The sequence below is a fragment of the Lagopus muta genome, chromosome 10 (assembly GCF_023343835.1).
Source record: "Lagopus muta isolate bLagMut1 chromosome 10, bLagMut1 primary, whole genome shotgun sequence".
Taxonomy (NCBI): Eukaryota; Metazoa; Chordata; class Aves; order Galliformes; family Phasianidae; genus Lagopus; species Lagopus muta.
This window is the reverse complement of record NC_064442.1, coordinates 7,221,334-7,243,181: the sequence shown is the minus strand read 5'-3', so window position 1 is coordinate 7,243,181 and position 21,848 is coordinate 7,221,334. Positions and strand designations below refer to the sequence as shown.

Below are 21,848 nucleotides of genomic sequence, written 5' to 3'. Positions count from 1 at the left end.
GACACTGGGGACTGGTCCTTGCCCCCCAGGGGATGGGCAGCCCCTCTCTCCCTGCTCCTTTGCCACGCACCATGATCCCTGCAGCACCCACCACCACCCGGCAGCACCCCCTCTGGGTACATGGCATCAAATAGGATGTACTGAGGACTAGGGGATGCCACGCTGGAGACACCCACTTCCCACATGGGGGTGGCATACAAGGAAAATGGGTGCCCAGGCAAGGGAATGGGAAATGAATTCAGTGGTGCTCTGGGAAAGCCGGAGTGGAGGTGCTGGGATCCTGTTGAGCCCAGTGCTGCCCCAAAGCAGAAGCATCCCAGTGCTCGGTGCCAGCAGGGCTCTGTCCCCACAGTGGGAACCCGTTGTGCCAGGGGTTGCCATGTCTTCTGGAATCATCCCCATGCCCTCCCCAGAGGCAGCAGGAACATCCCCAGGACTGGATCGCAGCAGGTGCCCAGCGCTGGGTGTCCCCACCACCTCCCCTTGATGGCACGGAGCGATCCCTTTGTCAGAGCCGGGGCTGCAGGGAATGGATGCAGAGAGGCAGGAGGGACTGTGGGGCCACGGAGCGCAGCCTTACCTTGGGGGATCCACTGCGGTGGTGGGAGGTCGGCACAGGAATGGGCACGAACCGGCTCGGAAAGCCCCGGCACAGCGGGAGCTGTACGGGATATGGGGACAGGTGGGATGCAGTGGGATGGGATGGGTGGATGGATGGGATGCGGTAGGATGGGGTGGATGGATGGATGGATGGATGGATGGATGGATGGATGGATGGATGGGTGGTCGGGGGGCTGCAGGTTCCCTCACTCCCAGGTGCGCAGACAATAGCCAGGGCTCCTGTTGCAGCTGCAGACTGTCTCTTTAAACCCCTCACCAGCCCACAGGTGGCCCTGTCACCACCGTGGTCATCCATGACGTCATCGGGAGGGAGGGATGGAGAGGAGGAGGAAGGGGGGGGAGAAGCGCGATCCCCCTCCACAGCAAAAGTCCCCGAGCGCCCATGGCAACAGATTGCAAATGTCACTGCGCATCAGCGGGAGGGGCCGTCACCCACGGGTGGCACAGCGGGGACGGGGCCGTCACCCACGGGTGGCACAAGGCGCTACTCGCCAGGGGTCCTGCATGCGCTCTGCGTTGTGTAAAGGTCGGCAGAGTTTGGGAAGGTGCTGAGGGCAGCGATCAGGCGCTGGGGACAGACTGGGGGGGGCTGATGGCAGGTGGGGTCCCAGCACCATCCTTCTAGCCTGGCCCTGTGTGGCTCTGGAAAGGGTCGAAACACGATCCGGGGGGTTCTGACGGGGACTTCTCTGTCCCATTTTATAAAAATGGATGCCCGAATGCCCATGTAAACATGAATGAATTCTCTCCCCCGGCCCGGGGTAGAATAAAATATTGAGTTGGATCTTATTTTTTTCTTGGAAAAAAATGAGAGAAATTGGAGTTGGAATTGTCATCTCAGGGCTGCTCTCTTGGCTGCATGCTCACCCCAACTGTGTTCCCAACTGAAGCTTGCTGCTCCTTGGGCACACAGGATACTTTGCCCAAAGGAAAGCCCCACAGAGGCTGCTCCTTTCTGAAGGCGAGGAAAACACCACTGGAGATTTCTCCTGGAAGAAACCCCCCCGCCCCCAATATCCAATCCACAGAGAAACACCTCCAGAAGGGATTTCCCCATGGTTCCCAAAGCACCCAGCACCTCTCCTACTGCACGTGGGTGCCAGCAGCCATGCACATTTGGAAAGAGCACCCTGTGAGAGGGCAAAGCCTCGAGCAGGGCTACCTGCACCAACTTTGCTCTCTGCAAAGCCTGGGGGATGTTTGTTTTTCTCTCCTCCACCAACGCAGCGTGGATGGGGCCACGAGAGGGGACGGCAATATGCAGGACCTGGAGAGGGTTTTCTTTCCCTGTGAGCGTCCATGTGAGGAGATGGCCGGGGCTGTGGGCTGAGGCAGGGTGGGAGCAGAGCATCCTTCCTTTCCTTCTTCAGTCCCCAGCCTCACTCATCCCGCAGCACTTGGTACGCAGCAGCAGAAAGGACCTTGCTTCAGCAAACCCCCCAAAACATTCCAAATGAGCTCTGCTTGCTTTTTTTAAGCCCCCATTCTAGCTGTGGGGATGGATGGGAAATATCTGTGCAGCACTGGGGCTCATCCCAAGGGAGCTGTGATGAGGACACAGGCATGTTTGAGGTTTGGGGTGGAACAGGATGGTTTGCATAGGGGAGCTGATGCTGACAGCCATCAGAAAGGACAGACGATGTGCAGCTGGGAGCAGAACTGCATTGTTTGTGCCTGAGATCCATTGGGCTGCGCTGGGAATGGCACTGTCACCTTCCCCAGCAGCAAATGGGATGGCTCAGAGCAAAGCCTCATGCGTACCGACCGTTCTGCCTGCAACACTCACCTGTTTTCTCTGGGTGCTTTCCACCAAAGCCTCCCCCCAGCCCACCTTGAAGCCGTCTGCAGCTGAAGAATGGACAAAACCCTTCCTAAAAGCAGAGCAACCAGCCCAATTCCAGCCAATTCCATCCCATTTGAACCCTCTGTGCGTCTCACCAAGCTCCCTACTCCCAGCCCTCCCTCGCTGAGATTTCTTAAATCCCATCAGCAAACCCCTGCAGATGAATGAAAACAGAACTGTTCCCACAGAGGTCTGCTGCCCTGAGCCCCAACACAGGCTGGCCACAGGGATGTGAGTTATTAGCTCAGGAGCGCCGATTGCTGCTGTGTTAATGGCTCTTTTGTCCGTTGAACTGCCTGTCTGTGTGTGTGCTGGGTGGTTATTTTCCTGCCAGCTGCCGTGTGGTTGGATGCTCTTTGGTATTTAGTTTTATCCTATTAAGGTGGATCCCAATTAATTACATAGAAGGGAGGGAAACAAAGAGAAGAGCTGAGGCCATTCATTTTCAGCTTGTCATCGTGTCTCCTGCTGTGAAAAACACTGGGAAATGGGCACGGACCCCCAGACCCATGGAGTGGGTTCTTTCCTCATGTTCCCATAGGGGATGCTGCTCCTCTGCTTAGCAGGGTGCCTCCTTCCCACATACATGTATAGGGGGCACAAGGTGGATGCTGGGGTTATATAGGGGTCCCCAGGGCTATAAAGGTCCCCACTGTCCTGGCACCTATCTGCCACCCCAATGGGGTGATGTCCCCAGAGCTTTGTGGGAATAGCAATGTCATGGAGTGCTCTATGGAGCTGAGGCCCTTCACCCAGGGCTGGCTGCAGCACAGTAACCAGTGTGGGTGAGCATGTCCCCAGCTCCATGGCACTAATGCCACCGCCTGGATGCTGCTGTCCCCATCCCTGGGCTGTCAGAGGGGCTTCTGGGGGGCAGGAATAGTTCTGACTGTCCTACACACCTGGGGAGCTTATGAGACAGAGGCATGCCCCAAAAACATACAGAGCATCTCTGGGGGTGAAATGCAGGTTAAGCAGGTGCAGGTTTATGGATGTGCAGGCTGATAGGAGCACAGGATGGATATAGGCTGATAGGGCCACAGGGATGTAGTTCTGAAGGGGTGGAGGATAAGTGCACGTTTATGAGGTGCATGATTATGGGTTTCAGTTTAGGTGCAGGGCTGTAGTGATGCTTATTTATAGGTGTTCAGGGTTATAGAGATTATGGGGTGAGGAGCTATAGGGATGCAGCATGTGTGCAGGCTTCTAGTGGTAAAGGGCTACAGGGCTATAGCAGTGCAGGGTTATGGGGATGCAGGATGGATGCACATTTATAGGGGTGCGGGTTTATAGGTATGCATGCTTACGAGCAGCAAGATTATAGGGGTTAAGGATGGGTGGAGGACCACAGAGGTACAGATTTATGAGGGTTCAGGATTTTGGCCTTGCGGGGCTGTAGGGGTGCAGGGCGCATTTCAGGCGGTTCCCGCTGTGCGCGGACGCGTCCCGCAGCGCTCCTCCCTCCGCCAGGGGGCGCTCTCTCACTCGCTCCGTGGACACTCTGGTGCGCCCCGCCTCGCTGCTCCGCCCACCGGAAGCGGAAGCGGACGGTGAGGGTGACGCCTTCTCGCCGCCGCTGTCGCGGTGCGTCGTTGTGTGGTGGCGGAAAGATGGCAGCGGCCATAGAGTAAGCGGCGGCGGCGGGCCCAGCGCCGGGCCCCGGTGGTGAGCGCGGCCTGCGCCCTTTGTAGGCACCGCTACGCCGTGGCCTCTACGCCCGGAGGGTTCCGAGCTCTTCCGTGCCCCCAGGGCATGGTCCTGAGCCGCGGTTTCCTGCGGGGCAGAGGGAGAGCGGCCCCCCGTCCCCAGCCTCCAGTCAGGCTTCTCCTTGGGGCTGCTGTCCCCTCGGTGGCCCACAGGCTGCCCCGTTCCCCCTGCCTTCATGCCCTCCCTGGGCTCCCTCTGTCCCAGCTGCAGGCTGCCCCTGGCTGCTCTCACCCATTTCCCGGTGTTTGAGTGTCCCTGTGGCATCCACGTACGTGTGCTGCCTTCCTCAGCTCGATCCTTTCCTGTGCCCTGCTCTGCAGCAGGCAGCTCTGCAGACCCCTTGCTGGGTTCCCTCTGGGTACCTCCCACTGTCCCTGTTACATCCCCACTGAACCCTCTCTCCCAGTCTCTCTCCCGAAGGTTTTCAGCTGGCCCCCTCCCTCAGGGGGTTGCCCAGAACTCCATCTCTGTAAGCAGCCTTGGTGAGGTCCCACAGTGAGTGTGTGTGCCATCTGCAGCAGGGTGAAGATGAAGTAGTGCTCTGACCATGGACCATGATGCCCCCACAATCAAGCCCCGCCGCATCCAGAACCAGAATGTCATCCACCGCCTGGAGCGCCGTCGGATCAGCTCTGGCAAGGCCGGCACCCACTGGCACCAGGTCCGAGTCTTCCACCAGAACGTCTTCCCCAACTTCACCGTGGTCAACGTGGAGAAGCCGCCCTGCTTCTTGCGCAAGTTCTCCCCCGATGGACGCTACTTCATCGCCTTCTCCTCCGACCAGACATCGCTGGAGATCTATGAGTATCAGGGCTGCCAGGCGGCAGAGGACCTCCTGCAAGGTTACGAGGGGGAGATCCTGGCTAACGGCAATGACCAAAGATCTGTCAACATCCGAGGGCGGCTCTTTGAGCGCTTTTTTGTCCTGCTCCATATCACCAATGTGGCCTCTAACGGGGAGCACCTGAACCGTGAGTGCAGCTTGTTCACTGATGACTGTAGGTATGTCATCGTTGGCTCTGCTGCTTACCTCCCCGAGGAGCCGCACCCGCCCTTCTTTGAGGTTTATCGCAACAGTGAGTCGGTGACCCCCAACCCTCGCTCCCCTCTGGAAGATTATTCCCTGCATATCATTGATCTCCACACGGGCAGGCTCTGTGACACAAGGACTTTCAAGTGTGACAAAGTCATCCTCTCTCATAACCAGGGGCTGTACCTCTATAAGAACATCTTGGCCATTCTCTCCGTGCAGCAGCAGACGATTCACGTCTTTCAGGTGACACCCGAGGGGACTTTCATCGACGTGCGGACAATCGGCCGCTTCTGCTACGAGGACGATCTGCTGACGCTGTCTGCGGTGTATCCCGAGGTGCAGCGGGACTCTCAGACGGGGATGGCAAACCCCTACAAAGAGCCCTTCATCAACTCTTTGAAGCACAGGCTGCTGGTGTACCTGTGGAGAAGGGCAGAGCAGGACGGCAGCGCGATAGCAAAGAGGAGGTTCTTCCAGTACTTTGATCAGCTGAGGCAGCTCCGCATGTGGAAGATGCAGCTTTTGGATGAGAACCATCTGTTTATCAAATACACTAGTGAAGATGTGGTCACACTGCGGGTAACAGATCCTTCACAGGTACTGCCTGCCACCTGGGGCTCCCTGTTGCTTGGGGCAAGCGCTCTCGGGCAGGTTCAGTGCTGTTCGGAGCAGCATTTCCTAGCTGAGCCTGTGATTGTTCACTGGATGTGCTGTTTAGGACCCCATTACTTCATTCTTGTGTGAACATTGGACACCCTTGGTATTGAATAACTTCAGTGTCTTTTGCTCTCCTGACTTCACCACATTCTTCACAACTGAAAATGAGACAGAAAAGATCTTAGGCATTATTGAGTCCCCTTTCTCCAGGGATTGTTCCCTGTGCTCACAAGTGCTTCACGGTGCTCTTTCCCTCCTAAATCCCCAGCTGATTTTTTTAGCTGCTATTTCATGTAATGCACTTGCATTGTAGAGGTAGTCTCTCCCTTTTCTTCTGCATCTTCAAGCATGTTTTTCAAATATAATATCTCCATTTTTCACCAGTAGAATTACCTTTTCTATTCTGCCTACGTACTTACTCTATCAAGCTTCTGTCAGAGCTAGTATTTATGATCTCTCCAAATTGAAGTAGCAGCTCTTAAATCTAGCTAATGTGCCAATTGCTTTTCCTTTCTGTTTAGTACTAAAGAAGTCAAATTAGAGTAAATGTAGCTCAGACAGTGCTGGGTCCCTCCAGGCTTTTCACCATCCCACATGTTGATCATCTCTTTTCACCACTGTTGCTGTTACTCAGTTTTTGAGCTATGTGAAGCTGAGCAAGACATTTTTCACATTAACCTACTTTAGTCTTTTAATCTGTGCTTTGTTTTTGTTTGTTTTGGCAGTATTTGGGAAAAATAATTAATAAATCTACTGCTGAAGTTTGTCAGGTAGTTCCCTAGGTGTTTGTTTATCCTTCCTATCCCATCCTTCCCATCTTGCTGGTTCCAATACTTAGACCTTAATGAAACGAGTAATAATTCTTTGTGACCATGATTTCTCTTTTGTATTTGTTTTGGGCTAATTATTTTGGGGGAGAATAAAAGAGGCTAAAACTGTTTTACCCACTGGTGTAGAATGGAGTGTCTCAGGAACATGAAAGCTTTGTGGATGTGGCTTGCAGTGTGTAGCTTGTTGCTTGTATCCAGAGTGGTGCTCCTGATCCAAGCCTCAGGCCACCCCCATGTGAGTGTCTGTGGGAGTGTCAGCTCTGCTCCCTGCTGTGGTTACCAAGGTCTTTGTGCCTGCTTTGCTCCAACCTGTTCTTGACTTGCTTTACCTGAAGGTTACTTTCAGACGCAAATTGTGGCTTGTTTGCGCTCTTCCTCAGGTGATGTATTTTCTGCTGAAGGAAAGCATCTTATTTCTTCTTTCTTTCAGCAGAAAATTCCAGCTGTGGAGCAGCCTGACCTGCCTGAGTTCAGTCTTGGTGTTGGGGCTTCGTGAAGAACACTTTGGTCACAGAATACCTAAAGCTCCCATTTTTTCTTTCACCTATCAGTGCAGGACATGGGTTTGGTCTGATTTCTTTAGGCTCTTCTGTTAAGGAGGCTGAGGAAGTTCCTGTTTACGCTTGCAGGTTGCCTGTGCACTGCTGTGTATGTCTAGTTTGGGGGTTGTTGTTTTTGGCCTGTGTTCCAGCTTTGCTGTGTGCTTTTTGTAACAGCTTCCGCTGCCTGTGCTGCGCTCGTGCTTTGTCTGCGTCACAGGTGCTGCTGAAATGTAGGAAGGAACATTTCTGTGGTTGAGGGCATCCTGTGTTAACCTGGCAAAGGAACTTCTTTATTTAAGGTTGGAGGAGATTCCCTGCAGTTTTAAAAGATGTAAATGGTTTCTACTTCTGCTGTTTCCTCTCTGCTTCAAAGCTGTATTTCAGAAGGGCTTTCCTTTCCTCAGGCAGTCATTCAGTGAGTAACCTCATTCAGTGTGCTTCATTTTAACGTGTGGGGGTCGGGTTGTACGATCACAGTTTATTTTGGGGCTGTCAAACAAGTGAACCTTGTGATATTTACAGATGGATGAGGTGGGCAGAGTGCCTGCCGTCATCGCCGAGCACTGATTGGGAGCGGGATGTGAAGCATTCACAAACGGTGTTTATGAGCAGAAGACTTACCCAGATCCGTGCATGTGCCCAGTGAATTAGCTGCATTTGAAGCAGGGATGGGCTTTGTGGTGCTGGAAATCTAGCCCTGTCCTATCTAATAACAGCTACCTTTGGTGACCAAGAACTGCCCCTTCCTGGTGAGCTGGGAAAGTCCTTTCCCTTTGTTGCAGTTGTGCTGGGTATAAATGTGGTGTTTTTCCCCACCTCTGCCTTGTTGATGCTGTGAAGCACTGAGATTGCCAATGTACAGCACGGTGTCTGAGCCTCCTTGCACGAGAATGATGGCATTAAAAAGAAGTTGTTAATGTCTTTCAGATTTTCATTCCTGTGTCAGCAGGGTATCAGAAGGGTCCAACTTTTTGTAGGCAGTGGTGTGGTGCACAGCACTCTGAATAGGCTCATCCCTGTGTGGTGGAAATACTAAGAAGAGAAAGCAAATAATTTCTCTGCATAAAGGAAAGGATGATTTGTTGCCAGCTAGCACTGGGTTTAAAATCATTTTGTCAGCAGGAACGAAAATTAAATTTGGCACTTCAGAAAGCATTTTGGATTTGGTGGAGGGCAGAGAGGAAGAGAAAACAGAAATATTGACATCCAGTTTGAGAAGAAAAATTGGAAGCCCATTCAGTTGTGGTTTTTTTTCCATAAATAACGACATGGCAGTAAACAGGTGGATAATTTGGTGCCTGTTGAGGTATTTGAGTAGCAGAAGGGATTAGTATGAAGATGTGGGATTCTCCTGCTCTGCAAAGACGTTTGGGTAGGATCTGTGGCAGCACATGGGGAGGAGGAAGGGCCAGTTTCCCTTTGCCTGCTCTCTGGCTAACCCTCACCTCTGCTTCTCTCCCCAGCCTTCATTCTTCGTTGTGTACAACATGGTGAGCACGGAGGTCATAGCCGTGTTTGAGAACACGTCCGATGAGCTGCTGGAGCTGTTTGAGAACTTCTGTGACCTCTTCAGGAACGCCACTTTGCACAGCGAGGCGGTTCAGTTCCCCTGCTCTGCTTCCAGCAACAACTTTGCCAGGCAGATCCAGCGCCGGTGAGCCATTCGGAGCATGCTTTATACCATGTAGACACGCTCAGCCCCGTCAGCTGAAGGCTAGTATCAAACAGCCACCCTGAGAAAAACAGCTCCTGTGGTCGCTGTGTGATGCGAGGGGCTGCCTGGGACCTGCTGGTCTCGCAGCCTCGTGCACCTGGTCTTGAATTCCACAGTATCTGTCTTTGTACAGCAAGGAAGAAGGCAGTGGTGCAGTTCAGTGCTTAGAAGAGAAAGGAATTTTAAAGGCAAGATATTGCTGGCTCTCTTTGAGCGGTACCTCCTCTGGAGTTCATTAAAACAGTGCTGCCCAGGAGCTTTGGGCCCCATAGATAAGATTTATCAAGATGCTACATCGTCTAATTGGATGTATTTTGCCAAGTGGCCTTCTTTAAATTTAGTGTGCAACAAGCTGTGTTCTGTAACAGCAGTAAACAGCTTGTGATTCTCACTGAACTCTGCTTGGAGAAAGGAAATGGATCTGCCTAGACTTGTTGTGAAAACTGAGCAAAATATCAAAATATCCAGGGTTTCCAGAATGTTCTTTAACAGTCAAATGTGGTTTTAATGAGGCAGAGTGTGTTGTTTCTCTTGGAATGTATTTTTATGTGACTCAGGGTGTTTTGTTCTTCTAGTGACTTGTTTGACATCATCCAAAGTACTTGGCAGTCACTTATGGCAGTGAAGCTTCGGCTGATTTTAGTTTCACATCCCCTAAGTAAGAGGAAGCTGACTGTAGCATCGTGGAGCTCCCTGTCACAAAATCCCTATTGCTTAGGGGAAAAAAAAAGAACGAGGGAGCTCAGTGCAGGCACCTAAAGAACAATTTCTGCATTGTGCTGAAATGTAGAGGAGAATCTGTTCATCCACTCGACTGTAAGAACGTGTAACAGGAATGTTTAACTTAAGTAGCCGAGTGTAATAATGCTGTATACACAGCAAGCTGGCTTTTGGCTGAGTGTTTCTGTTCAAAGGGAAACAGTTTACCGACTGTGGTGTGTGACGTTGGTGCAGCTGATCTGTCTGTTCTTGCTTGTGGAAAGCTCAAATTTTATTTGGAACAAGAAATCCAACCTGCGTTTGTCTCTTTACCTGGAAGAGCTTTGAGCTCGCTGTGGCTTTGAAGCGCGTTCTGCTTCTCTTCAAGGTTCTTCCTCATCTCAGGTTTCTCCCTCTATGTGTTTAAAACACAATGGCTAGAGAGGGGGGGGGGATTCTAGAGTCAACCTTAAGGGCTCAACTGTTGCTGTGAAACACGCTGGCTTTTGCTTATGCTGTTTACAGGCTTTGTGGCAAAACTTGGATTGACTGATAAGCTGCTAATCCACCTCTCCCTGTTTCTGATCCTGTTCATTTCCTGTACTGTGGTGCAGCTGAGGCCAGACCTTGTGGATAGGCACGGTCTTGTCCTTCCATCAGTTTGGACTTTCAGAGCAGAAACAGTAATGATGAGGGAGGATAAAAAGGTCACCAGAGCTGGTTGATGGTTGAATCACTCTGATACATCTTTGGAAGTGAGCTGTTCTAGTTCTTACACTGCTGCTGCTTTTCTTTCTCTATCAGTTTTCCTCCTTTTTTCTTTTTTTTTTTTTTAATCTGTTCACCTGTGGCCTTTGTGAGTAAAACCTGCTTCTTGGTTTGCTTCAGGTTCAAAGACACTATTGTGAATGCCAAGTACGGGGGACACACAGAGGCCGTGCGGAGGCTGCTGGGCCAGCTCCCAATCAGTGCCCAGTCGTACAGTGGCAGCCCGTACCTCGACCTCTCCCTTTTCAGCTATGATGACAAGTGGGTGTCTGTCATGGAGCGGCCCAAGACCTGCGGTGATCACCCTATAAGGTACGAAACAGGTCAAGCAGCTGTATGTGAGGAGAAAGGGGAGCTCTAAATCACCTGTGAAATCTGCAGAAAGAACAGACATCGGTGCCTTTCTCTCTCGACATCCTTTGGCCAGGGGGTTTATTTCAGTAGTTGCACAAAGCTTGGCCAATCTCCTTGTGATAAGTCACCTTATATGTGTGGGAGAGCCCTTCAGGTTTTGTCACTGAGCTGCCTTATGGAAGATTTGGGTGGTAAAGAGTGAGCCTTTTTCCGTATGAATGCTCTTGTTCCTCCTAGAGCAGTTCAGCCCCCCTGTGTGGGCTGCAGATATGTTTCTGGGTGCTTGCTATTCTTCCTGTGCTGGAAGGATTCTTTCTGAGCACGTAGGGTTAACTGGTAAGGATCACCTGGTTTGTCCTGTGACTAAAACATTGTCTGGCTTAGGTGTTATTCATAAAGCTTCTGGTATTGATTTTGCTATTTTCAGACTTCCTTTTTTTTCCCTATTTACGTTTCTCACCCTGGGAGCCGTACTCCTCTTCACGTCCCTCTTCTATTTGTGATCTATAGGAAATTTGTTTCTGTAGTAGAAGTTTAGCCAGGTGTAAAAGCCATTCTGTGCCTCTTATGTCTGAGTCTTCATTGCTGGCAGAAGGAAGAACTCCAAGCCTGAGAATAAGGATGTTTGCAGAGCTTCTTTCAGAAACACCGTGACTATTTACTTCTTATTGTTGGCTGCAGCTATGGTGGCAAGCAGTAGTGGTTAAAAATTCAGCATCCCCTGCCTGAAAGGCTCAAATCAAAGGGGCTGAGTTCTCCAGGCAGAACAGGCTTTCCACTTACACTGTTGCAAAAGAGAAATGAACCTCCGCTCGAAAAACAAAGAGAGCCTTCAATGTCTAAGTGCTTTGTTTAGCAACTGGACGCTTGTTGGGGGCTCCGACAGCCTCAGGAGTCCATTCTGGATGGCTTCCCAAATTTATTTTCATCAGTGCATCCTCAAAACCTGATTTCATGTCTCCCCTGGCTCTGACTCAGGTGCTAGGGATCTTCTGATTATTCCTGTGCTCTCAATTCCCAAATTATGTATATTTAATTGATATATATATATTTTTTCCCCTGCCCATATGATTTGGTTTAATCTCCAGCTCCCGTGCTATCTGCAGAGAAAAGCCTGCCCTTTCCCCCTTGTCATGCTTGACGTTGGGAAAACTTGCAGGGCAATGGTTGTCTGCCAGCACCGACCTGCGCAGGGCTCCTGCAGACAAAAGGGAGCAAAACCTCAGTCATTTGCTGTGGTTACCGTCTTTGTAGTAAACAAAGCAAAGTGCCACCTTTCCTCCCTCCCTTGAGCAACGCGGCATTTCAGAGCCAGAGCTTTGAAAGCTCAAAGCTGTGCAGTCAATTAGGACTTGAATAGGGCCTGGGAGCAGTGGGGCTCCTGGTTTTTGGGAAGTAAGCAGAAGACCAGGCGCTAACCTTAACCATTCAGTAGCTGAAGTAGCACTGCTGTGTTTCTCACATACGAAACAAAGGGATTAATAAAATAATACTGCTGCCCGTTGTGGTTGGAAAGCTTGGAAATGAGGGGCGGCGGGATTTGTAATGTAAGTCCTGACTGGCTGCAGTGCAGAGAGCTTGGGCAGCTACGGGTGTTATGGACTGCATGTATTTCCTGGCACGACATCTGTGAGATGAAGGCCTCTGTTTTACTCACCAGTTTCAGCACCTCTGTGCCTGGTGCTCTTTTGACCCGTGCTGCTTTTCTGTGTTCGGCAGGTTCAGCCCTCTGGCTACTTGAGAGGCCAGTAGTGGTTTGCTGTCAGGCGGGAAGGACTTCAGGTCCCCATCACTGCCATTTTCCAATATCTTTTCAGGAGGCTTGAAGAAAAATTCAGTGGGTGAAATGATGGGACATGTGAGGAAGAGGCTCTAACACAGCTTTACCTATAGCAGGGGGTCTCTAAAATCCATCTAGATGGCTAATAAGGAGCCATTTAACCAAAAAATTGGTCTGCAGATAAATCTTCCATTTTCATATGGTTTGAAAAGGCTGGTCTTGCTGTTTCTGTTGACATACAATTTTATATTGCAGTGCCTAATTTATCCCCAGAGTAAGAGCCCATGGAAATGGCCTCTGATTGCAGAGCACTTTTAAAAATAGATTTAAAAATACCAAACTGAACACATCTCTGAGATTACAGGGAGCTTCATCTTGAGTAGTAAATTATTGTGAATTGGGGAGAGAGAGGAGCAGACCAGGGACTATGCTTTATTTAAAGAATGACCCTCCACATACCCAGCCTTGTGTAGGAGGGAGAGGGCTTTTAAAAAGCCAAATACCAAGATTGTGACTCTCTTGCTGAGTTCTTGTGTGCAATTTTCAGGCAGAGCTGGCTGGCGCTTTGATTCAGAGGAAGAGAGAGGAGAGTGGCCCTCCAGGAAGAACATGAGGATCTCAATAGGCTGTGCTGTTAAAATGTGGAGTATGTCTGCTCCTGAAACAGCATTGCCTGTATCTGTCATCACCTGTTCTTTCCAGGCTGAGAGCTGAGTGCATTGTATTGCTTGCCAGAAGTGGGGGGAAATGTGCTCTAGTATTAAAAGCATTCTCTGTGTTAAAACCAGAGGAAAAATGCAAAATGTCCACGTCCGCAAAGCGATGGTGGAAAAGGAAAAAGCTGGAAGACAAAATGGCAATTCTGTCCCCGAAACTGAAAGGGCAGAGAAAATGCTCTAAGGGGATGAGTTCTTCAGGTGAGAACTTGAGTGCTGTCAGCTGGAGCTCAGCTGCCTTGTGAAGGTACCAAATCCCCAAACCTCCGCTGTGTTCTTGGGAAGAGTGGGATCGTTGCAGAGAGTCCCCTGTCCCCACAGCAGCTCAGAATAATGTGTAAGGTGGGCTTATATCTGCTACAGAAAGCGAGCCAGTCCTCTAGTATGCAGAGAAGGTTCAAGAAGCAAATGGCTCTCTAGACTTTGGCTTTTCACTGCATTGCCTCATCCCCTTGGCAGTGCTGAAGCTGTGTTCCAGAGCTCGCCTATTTGGAGACACAAATGTGCTTCCTCAGACCGACAGCCAGATTTATGGGCACCAGCAGAAAAACACATCCATTTGCCTTTACCTCTGCCCTTGCTGTGATTGTCTGTTGAATGCTGTCCACCAGACACTTCCTGCTCAAACTGTCATCTTGGTGATTTTTGTTGTTGTGTTTGGAAATCTATCAGGATTTGCAAAGCCTTGTTTGAAGTGTAAGGTGGAATCTGGCACTCTGGAGCCGAACTGGATCCAGGTGTTCACCTTCCTCTGTTGAACAGGGATGTAACTAAGCACAAGCACAGCAGCATCCTGACAGCAGCAGGAGAGGGAAGGGTTGGCCTTACAGCTGGAATGAAGGCCATTGCTAAGGGAGGCAAGCTCCATCCTGTACAGTATATCTGCCATAGGCATCAAGCAGAGCAGCTTGCATTAAGAGAGTATAGAGAGTCAGCACACGTGGGCTCTGAACCAAACTTACTTTGCTATTGTAAAGTCAGCTAAGTCCACCAAAATGAAGACAGAATTTTCTGACTGAAAGGAATAGAAGTCTTCTTCTAGACAGTGAAAAACTAGCTGCCCCGGGAGGGACTCTCCTCTGTCACCAAGAGCCAGACACCCAGCTGAGGATCTCCTGCCACTGAGGGAGTACCAGAAACTGAACAAGGCACTTGTCTCAGTTTGTGAAGAGTCCAGATGGCAAAGTCAATAGTCAGGAACAGCCATAATTGACTTTCTCTTCCTTTCAGATTTTACGCTCGTGATTCTGGCCTCCTGAAGTTTGAAATCCAGGCGGGACTCCTGGGGCGGCCCATCAATCACACCGTGCGACGCCTGGTTGCGTTCACCTTCCACCCCTTCGAGCCCTTTGCCATCTCGGTGCAGCGCACGAACGCGGAGTACGTGGTAAACTTCCACATGAGGCATAGCTGCACGTAGGGCAACGCGTGGGCAGGGCAGCTCTTCTCCTCGAGTCTGGGCCTCTGCCACAGACAGACCAAAGCCAGGCACTCACACCTTCTAGGAAACCAAACCATCGATCGCGTCGAGAGATCTGACCTGGGAGCTCCCACCTGCCGGCATCTCGCAGTGCCCTCAGCTGTGAAAAGGTGATCTGTTGAAGTCAGACCTGCAAATGTTTCTCCTCGCTCTTTTCGTACCGCAGCGGTTCCCACTGCGTTAAGCACTGCTGTTGTTCCCTATTCCTGTTGATGAACAAAGTGTAGCTGAGGTTTGTTTCTCGATTTCCCAGAGGCATGTCTGTTTTCTCTCCTGTTGTATGTCTTAGGATGGCAACCATGGAGCTTTGCAACGTATTTGTGGAGCGCTCCCTTCTGCACTGATGCTTTCCTACTTTGTCAAGACAAACAGCCTGTCCTAGAGGGAATGGATAGAAGCCACGGGGAGAGCTTAGAAATACAGCTACCCGTATTTGTATCACCAGTATTACCAGGGAGATGAAATCCTGTTCTCATCCACACCATCTACTCACACGATTTTAATATGCAAGAGGTTAGGAAAAAGCTGTGAGAAATCATTGGAACTGAGAGAGATGAGGTGTATTCCTGACTTTTATGCAAGTAATTTAATCTTTGTGCCTTAGTATCCGTAAAGCCCCCTACGTGGAAGGTGGTAAGTTAGTACCACAAACCTGTGCAGCTGATTGTGTCTCTGGCACATGAAAAAGTGGGCAACAAGGAGGGAGGGTGGCTGGGAGGAGTTTGGAGAATAACATCAGCTCCTTGCTCTTCTTGAAGGGTTTCTTTCTGCAGTGTGGATGAATCCTTACGGGCATCTGCAGGCTTGCTGCTGAGCAGAAGGGAGTCCCAGCTGCTGGCACCCTTCTGTGTGCTGGAGAATGACCGTGGAGAACTAATAGCATTTGGGTTTTTCCAGGAAGGAGGGAGGAGACCTGAATTACTGTGCATTGCTGCAGGTTTGCAGTTAAGAGATGAGTTTGTTGACTTTACGTTGCTTACCTATCCCTGTTTGATACACTGTTCTCTGTGAGAACCCTTTTGGGTATTCCCAGGCTTCAAAGCACAGCTGGCTGGTGCGTCATGTTCGGCGTGGTGCTGAGTGGACCACTGCAGTGTCTATGCTGCCTAGAAATTAAGCTCCTAGGTGTAATACTGTTTGTCCTGTTAGTTGGTGTGGCCTGCCCTCCTCTGTTAAAAACGGAATTCTTGGTTGCAGAGCAGCGTTTGTGTTCTGCTGCACACAGACTTGTGACTGTGTGCTATCAAGCATTGCAGCCATCCCACGTGAGCTACAGAGGGGACATCAGAAAATTGGTGCTTGTGCACGGGAGACACCTACTTTAAATGACCCTGTTGGTGTCGTCTTTGGACCAAAGTGGGCTGTGGGTGATGTGTTGTGGCCGCATGACTGTGAAGAACAGTACTGATGTCATACGGTCATTTTGCATAGTAAAGCATAAGAAAATAACTTTGTGTGTTGATGGTGCCTGCATAAAGCATGAATGTGGGACCTTGCAGGGGAAGGTGGCTGAGGATCTTCAAGTCAGCCTTTAGTCTCTGTTCTATGGTATTTACTTTCCCGGCCATGCTGAACTTAATTCTAGGACAAGATGCTGTATTTCACTGCTCTTTTTCTGGTCTATGCACTGTGGGTTTCTCAGGTGTTTCAGGAATGACTTCAAGGTTGGAAGACTGCTAATAGAGGGAGCATCAGGCCATGTGTGCTTTAGGTCTGGGTTCCTCTCCATCTAATAACACTATTTGTCAAGGTTTTAGGTTTTATCCTGTGATCTGTTCCTCAAATATTCAATTAAAGCTCCAAGTGGAGAATCATTTGCACATAGTACATCATGGAATTATCTTCTTCCTGCACCACTCTCACATTTGTTCACACTTTCAGTATGAGACTATTTTTGTTTTCTCCAAAGCTCTCAGCAGCTCCGTTCAAGACTGGCTTTATGCCTTGATGTCAGCCTGGGAGGTCAGTGCTTATTAAAATAGCTCCCAGGTCTCTGTTTAAATGTTGTTTGTTTGGTTTTTTTTTTTGGGGTGGCAAAAATATAAAGCATTTTTATATTAGCATTTCTGCAGTAGGGGCTTTTGCCAGATTCAGGCTGTCCTGTGTGATGCAGAGAGCATGGCGTGGGTTGTTGGACTCGGGGCTGAGAGACCAGAGGTCTGCTCTTATTCTGCTATTAAATTGTTTTGTCACTGAGGGCAAATCTATTCCTGTTCCATCCGGTGTTTTCTTCTCTGTAAATGAGGCCAAAAACATATTTTCAGCTTTTGTAAAACGCTTTGAGATTCATGGATAAAAAGTGCTGGGTGAGTGCTAAGTATTTTCTTATTATGTTTGCAGACAAACTGATTGATTCATTCTGGGTACTAATTGCCTTTGAGTAGCATTGCAGATCCTCTGGTCGTGGCTGCTGCATTTTATATCTACAACAGAGTTAATTTTATTACAGAAATGCATTGGAAGAAAAAAGTCTCTCATACTTGAAATTTTGATTCTTTATTCATTAAAACAACAACAACAAAAAAAAGTGTGTGGTGGGGAGGGGGGGAGGAAAGGGCAAATATTTTCTACCTGATATTTTTCCTAGGCTAGGATGAAGATTTGTTAGCAGCACAACACAAAAATGGAATAAACAGAATTTGCTGTAAGAGCTCGATTTATTGTTTTTGTGTTCTCAGAACCTTAGTGGTGCAGCCAGGAGTCCCATTGTTAGGAAGAGATGGTAGGGATGTGTGCTGGGCTGTGCAGAATTATTACCCGCCAGTTTCTTGCCTCTTCCTGACATCTGGAGTAGCAGTGTGCTTCCTACCAAGGGCATTGCTGTAGTTGCTGCAGATTTCTCATTCTTCCCTCCAGGAGAATGCTGGGGGAGGAATACTTGGCCTTCGGTTATGTTTTCCTCTTTTAATTTTATTGCTAGTCCGTCTTGCACTCAGACTCTTCCTTTAGTCCATTTTATAGCACTTGCCTAACCTTGTGGCCACGCTCCGTGATCAAGAGATAAAGGTTGAGCTGTACAGATTGCTTGGCAGAAGTCATCACCTACCCATTGCTTGTTAGGGCACTTGCATTTTCCAGCTGTGTGCTGCTTCAGGCATGAAATATCTTTTGTACAACATCATGGCTGAACATTTGCAAACGGTTCTGGACTGGGACCCCCTTGTAACCCACTGCTGCTTTGTGAGCACCCAGCATTGTGCCTGTGTAAATTGGTTCCTTTACGCATCTGCAGTCTTGGCCCTGAGAGCTTCTTTGAACCTTCCTCTATTTTGGTGTGTGCAGTTTTCTGTTGCTTTCCTTTGGAGACCTTGAGCATGTCAGAAAGCTCTTGAGCCTGCGGCTCTTCAGAAAGGTACTAAGTGACAAGGAGATGCTGAGATGCTTGACTTTAATACCATGTTTGTTAGGTAGTGGAATCCCATCTTTATTACTTCTTGTGCTGCCTTTGCTTTAAAAAAAACTATGTAATATTTCTTATATAAACTGCATTAGTCAGCAAGCCACAGAAATCCCAATAGAATCAAATCTGTGTATCCGTTAATGGCGTGTTCCTGCTCAAACACTCCTTCTGGTTAACCCTCCAGCCCTGAGCGGCTGTCCCTGATACAGCACCCTGATTTTCTCTGTGTTTTTGTTTTCTCAGAACCTTACTTTTGCTCACGTGCTGCTGTCTGTTATGCTTCCTTTGTTCTCTTTTGACCCAGCTGGAAGAACCAGATTTCTGAAGCTTTATTTCAGATTTCTGGTGCTTTCATATGTTTTCTTTTATTGTTTTTCATGTTTCTGTCCTCTGATTGCTTTTCTGCCAGCTCTTCCTGCAGGATCTCTCAGGACTTTGGAAATGGAGATGATGTCTGGGAGGTACTGGGACGTGTGGCCCTCCCAGCAGGTTTCCTCCTGGTGGGAGCCTTTATTAGGAAAGTCAGTCCTGTGGGCAAGCAATGGGACAGGATTTTGTGGGTTTGCTTTTGTGTTGCTTTCATAGTTAGTGTCCCTGAATGCTTGTACTTTCCTGTCTTGTTAGTGTGGTTGTAAAAGCTTTGCTGGCCAAATACTTCCTTACGAGGAGGGAATGGTGAAAGGGCTTTTATATACCTTTTTTTCTTTTTTTTTTTGTAGCCCCTGGGCTGCGGGGGCTGAGCTGTGCAGTCAGTCATTGTAGCAGTAACAGCCTGGCACTGCCTGCCAACTAGGCTGACTGCTCATCAGGCAGCAGCAGCCCCTGCTAGAGCTGTGTTCTGGCTGAGGTCTGATTAGCCTGTGTTTCTTTCAGGGTAGCAACCAGGGAAGAGCTGTCCTTATTGTGTAAGGAAATTAATTCTTAGAAAAATACTGATGTGGAAAAACCCTGAATTGCATATTCTTTTCCTGATGTTATAACATAAAAATACCACACCGGCTTTAGACTAGCGTTCTGGAAATGAGTAACTTGTGGGTGACTACAGTGTTCCTACCAGAGAGAACTGAACAGGAGATGTTAGAACAGGGGCAGAGTGTCCCTGGTCCCAGCCGTTTAGGGCTGGGGTGTAACATCTGGTTAGTGTTTTGCAAAGATACCATGTGCACCTGTGTGTTTGAGGGCGGTTTTAGAGGAGATGGGACTGCTTTACAGCAGAGTGGCAGGGAGATGCTGGCTAGATGCAGGGAGAGGAGCCTGCTGGGGAGACTTTCTGAAAGGAGCAGCAGCACGGCGTTTGGCTGCCATGGAAGAAAATCCTACAAGAACTGCAGTGGAAATTCAGGGTGACACGGCAAATGCATTTTCTGCATTCTGCTTTGTTCAAGTACAAACTGGTGTCTTTGGAAGAGTTCACCTTCTGTAGATGACAGAATTTAGCCTTTTTAAAGCTGTCCTTAGCTTTCTTTTTTTCTGTGCCAGGCACGGACCAAAGCAGTCCTGGCTCTGCCCAGAGGATTCCCTGAGCCCCAGCTCTAGGCAGTGCTTCATCTCTCCCTGAAAACTATTCGCGAGCCAGTTCTCATCTGCCATGACCTCCATCCATCCCAGCGTGCTGCAACATGAGGAGGGAGGCAGAGCACTACGAGGACACATTGGATGCCCCAGGACCCTGCCTCCATCAACCACATTTCTTGTATACGGGTCTGCTGAGGATGCACTGGTGGTGATGGCACTGAGCACGGAGCCTGTAGGACAGCCCAGCCCTAGGGACGATGGCACTATGGCTGTGTCAGCAACTGTGAGGCGTGAAGGCAGAGCGCTCCATGGGAAGCCCTGTCAAGGGCACTGTGATGTGATTTAGGGCGTGAAGAAGAGCGGCGGGCCCATGTGTCCACCCAGAGCCTTCCTGCTGGCCATTTGATAGCTCCTCAAAGGCGCAAAATGGCGTGGGGCCGGATTAGATGTACCCTCAGCCTGAGCAGGGAGATATGGCGCTCGCCCTCCGCCTCCGGCCCTCTGGCACCAGCGCCGTCACCATGGCAACGGGGAGAAGCAGCCATCCGCATGGAAACGGCCTTGCTGCAACATGCAGCGAGTCGGGGGGAAAATGGTTCAAGTGGCAAGTTTGGAGGGGAGAGGGGCCCTGCTGTGTGGTGCTGGCCCCGATCGCAGTGCTGTGCGGCAATGGAGATCTCTCCTTAAGCTCTCTGGAACTGCCCCAGCACGTGCCCTCGCCATAAGGATGGCTTTTGTTGCCGCTGCCCTATTTTTTTTGTGTGTGTCTAGTCCTGAGGTCAGGGTGAGGCCCAGATGAGCTGTGCTGATAACCACGGGCAGTGTAGCTTAGTTACTGTTTCAGCCCTGGCTGAGAGTCCTTAATGCCAGCAAAATCCCTCTCTGTAAGCAGAAGGGGAAGCTGGCAGCCAAACAAGGTCTCCTGTAACATAGGGCAGAGCAATGTCGCGGCTGTGCGGTGCAGCTCTGGGCAGCAAGGTTGGAGCTAATCTCTCCCTTCCTCCCTCTCACTCCTTATCCCCCAGACAATGGCCCTGCCCACGCCAGCTCCATCCTCAGAGGGTTCCGATAAGGGCTGGGAGAGCAGCTCGGCTGCGAGGCTGCTTGCACCCATCTGGCTTTGTCCCAGTTTTACACCGGCCCCTGGGTGTGAGCCCACTCTCTTTCAGGGATTTCCACCAAAGGAGCAGCTTTGTCCAACATGTCTATGGGCAGATTGTCTCGCACCATCTCCCACCGCTGAGGCAGGCTGCTTCCCTGCTGCGTGCTTCACAAGGAACCCAGCAGGCTGCTCAGCGCTGCCCGTTTTCTTCTGGTGTTGGTTCTGACAGCTCAGGAAATTAGAAAATTTACTTGTGCTGTGGATGCAGCAGGAGCAAAATGAAAGGCAGCAGCCAGGTATCTGCAAGGGGCGGTGTGGGGGCCATTGCTGGCAATTAGGAGAGTGAGTTGTTTGCCTGCGGGTTGCTGTATGGAGAGATGAGAGCTGTATTTCACCACCTCAGCTTGGGGGCTGCTGCTGAGAGGCTGGAGGTGAACATATGTCTTTCTCCTGCCTGGCCCTGCGTTTTGTTACCTATGTGCAGTGGGAAGCCTGCTCTGCACAGGAGCAAGCAGAGGGAACAGGGGCTGAACGCTGGAAGCAGTAGTGATGTGGCTGTGAGGCATAGTGGATGTTTGTTCGACTTCTGCAAAATGAGCCATGAAGTGGTGTAGCACAGAGAATAGATTTTGGAGTGCCCTTCTTGTCTACCTCCAAGGTCCCTATCTTTGCTGGTTTCTGGGCTGGCAGATCTTGGGGAAGTTTTTCATGCCATGTTTTCTCTTCCTGTATTTTTGTCTCCTCACTCCTTCTTTCTTGCCCCACCTTTTTGCTGCCCACACACCCTTGCTTAGCTCTCAGCCCCTCACACCCAACACTTTTTCCTCCTGCCCGGCTTCTCTACCAAACTGTAAACTGCTCCCCAAGCAGTAGCTTTCGGGGCTCCCTAGCTGAGAAGAGGTCCCAGACCCATGCATATTCCTGCTCCTAGCTGTGGGGCATAGGAAGCGAGTTGTGAGCTCCAAGGGAACAAAAGGACCCCGCAAAGTGGCAGCAGCAGAACGGGAGAGCATCGCAGGGGAGGCGTGAGTGGTTTCAAAAAAAGGAAATACAGTGAGGCTGCATCTCCCCAAGAGGACCCTGCAGC

The 21,848-nt window shown here is 50.0% G+C and overlaps 1 protein-coding gene across 4 annotated transcripts; it reads left to right on the top strand.

Annotated features, from left to right (window-relative positions):
• Positions 1–3,981: 3,981 nt before the first annotated feature.
• DET1 (DET1 partner of COP1 E3 ubiquitin ligase) lies at positions 3,982–20,839 on the top strand. Of its 4 annotated transcripts, none has more exons than XM_048956100.1 (5): positions 3,982–4,091; positions 4,690–5,801; positions 8,697–8,887; positions 10,535–10,726; positions 14,495–20,839. In XM_048956100.1, the coding sequence occupies exons 2-5, from the start codon at positions 4,719–4,721 to the stop codon at positions 14,682–14,684; spliced, it is 1,656 nt and encodes a 551-aa protein (XP_048812057.1). In that variant the 5' UTR covers positions 3,982–4,091; positions 4,690–4,718; the 3' UTR covers positions 14,685–20,839. The 4 variants fall into 4 exon arrangements, with proteins under 4 accessions (XP_048812057.1, XP_048812056.1, XP_048812059.1 ...); XM_048956099.1 differs by having other exon boundaries at positions 4,005–4,129; XM_048956102.1 differs by having other exon boundaries at positions 4,009–4,091; positions 4,693–5,801.
• Positions 20,840–21,848: the final 1,009 nt, after the last annotated feature.

Bases quoted from the DNA above. Each gene is read 5' to 3' on its own strand.
- DET1 (XM_048956100.1), top strand. From the start codon at position 4,719: ATGGACCATGATGCCCCCACAATCAAGCCCCGCCGCATCCAGAACCAG. The intron at 8,888-10,534 runs GTGAGCCATTCG...GGTTTGCTTCAG, and splicing joins GCCAGGCAGATCCAGCGCCG to GTTCAAAGACACTATTGTGA. The intron at 10,727-14,494 runs GTACGAAACAGG...TCTTCCTTTCAG, and splicing joins TGCGGTGATCACCCTATAAG to ATTTTACGCTCGTGATTCTG.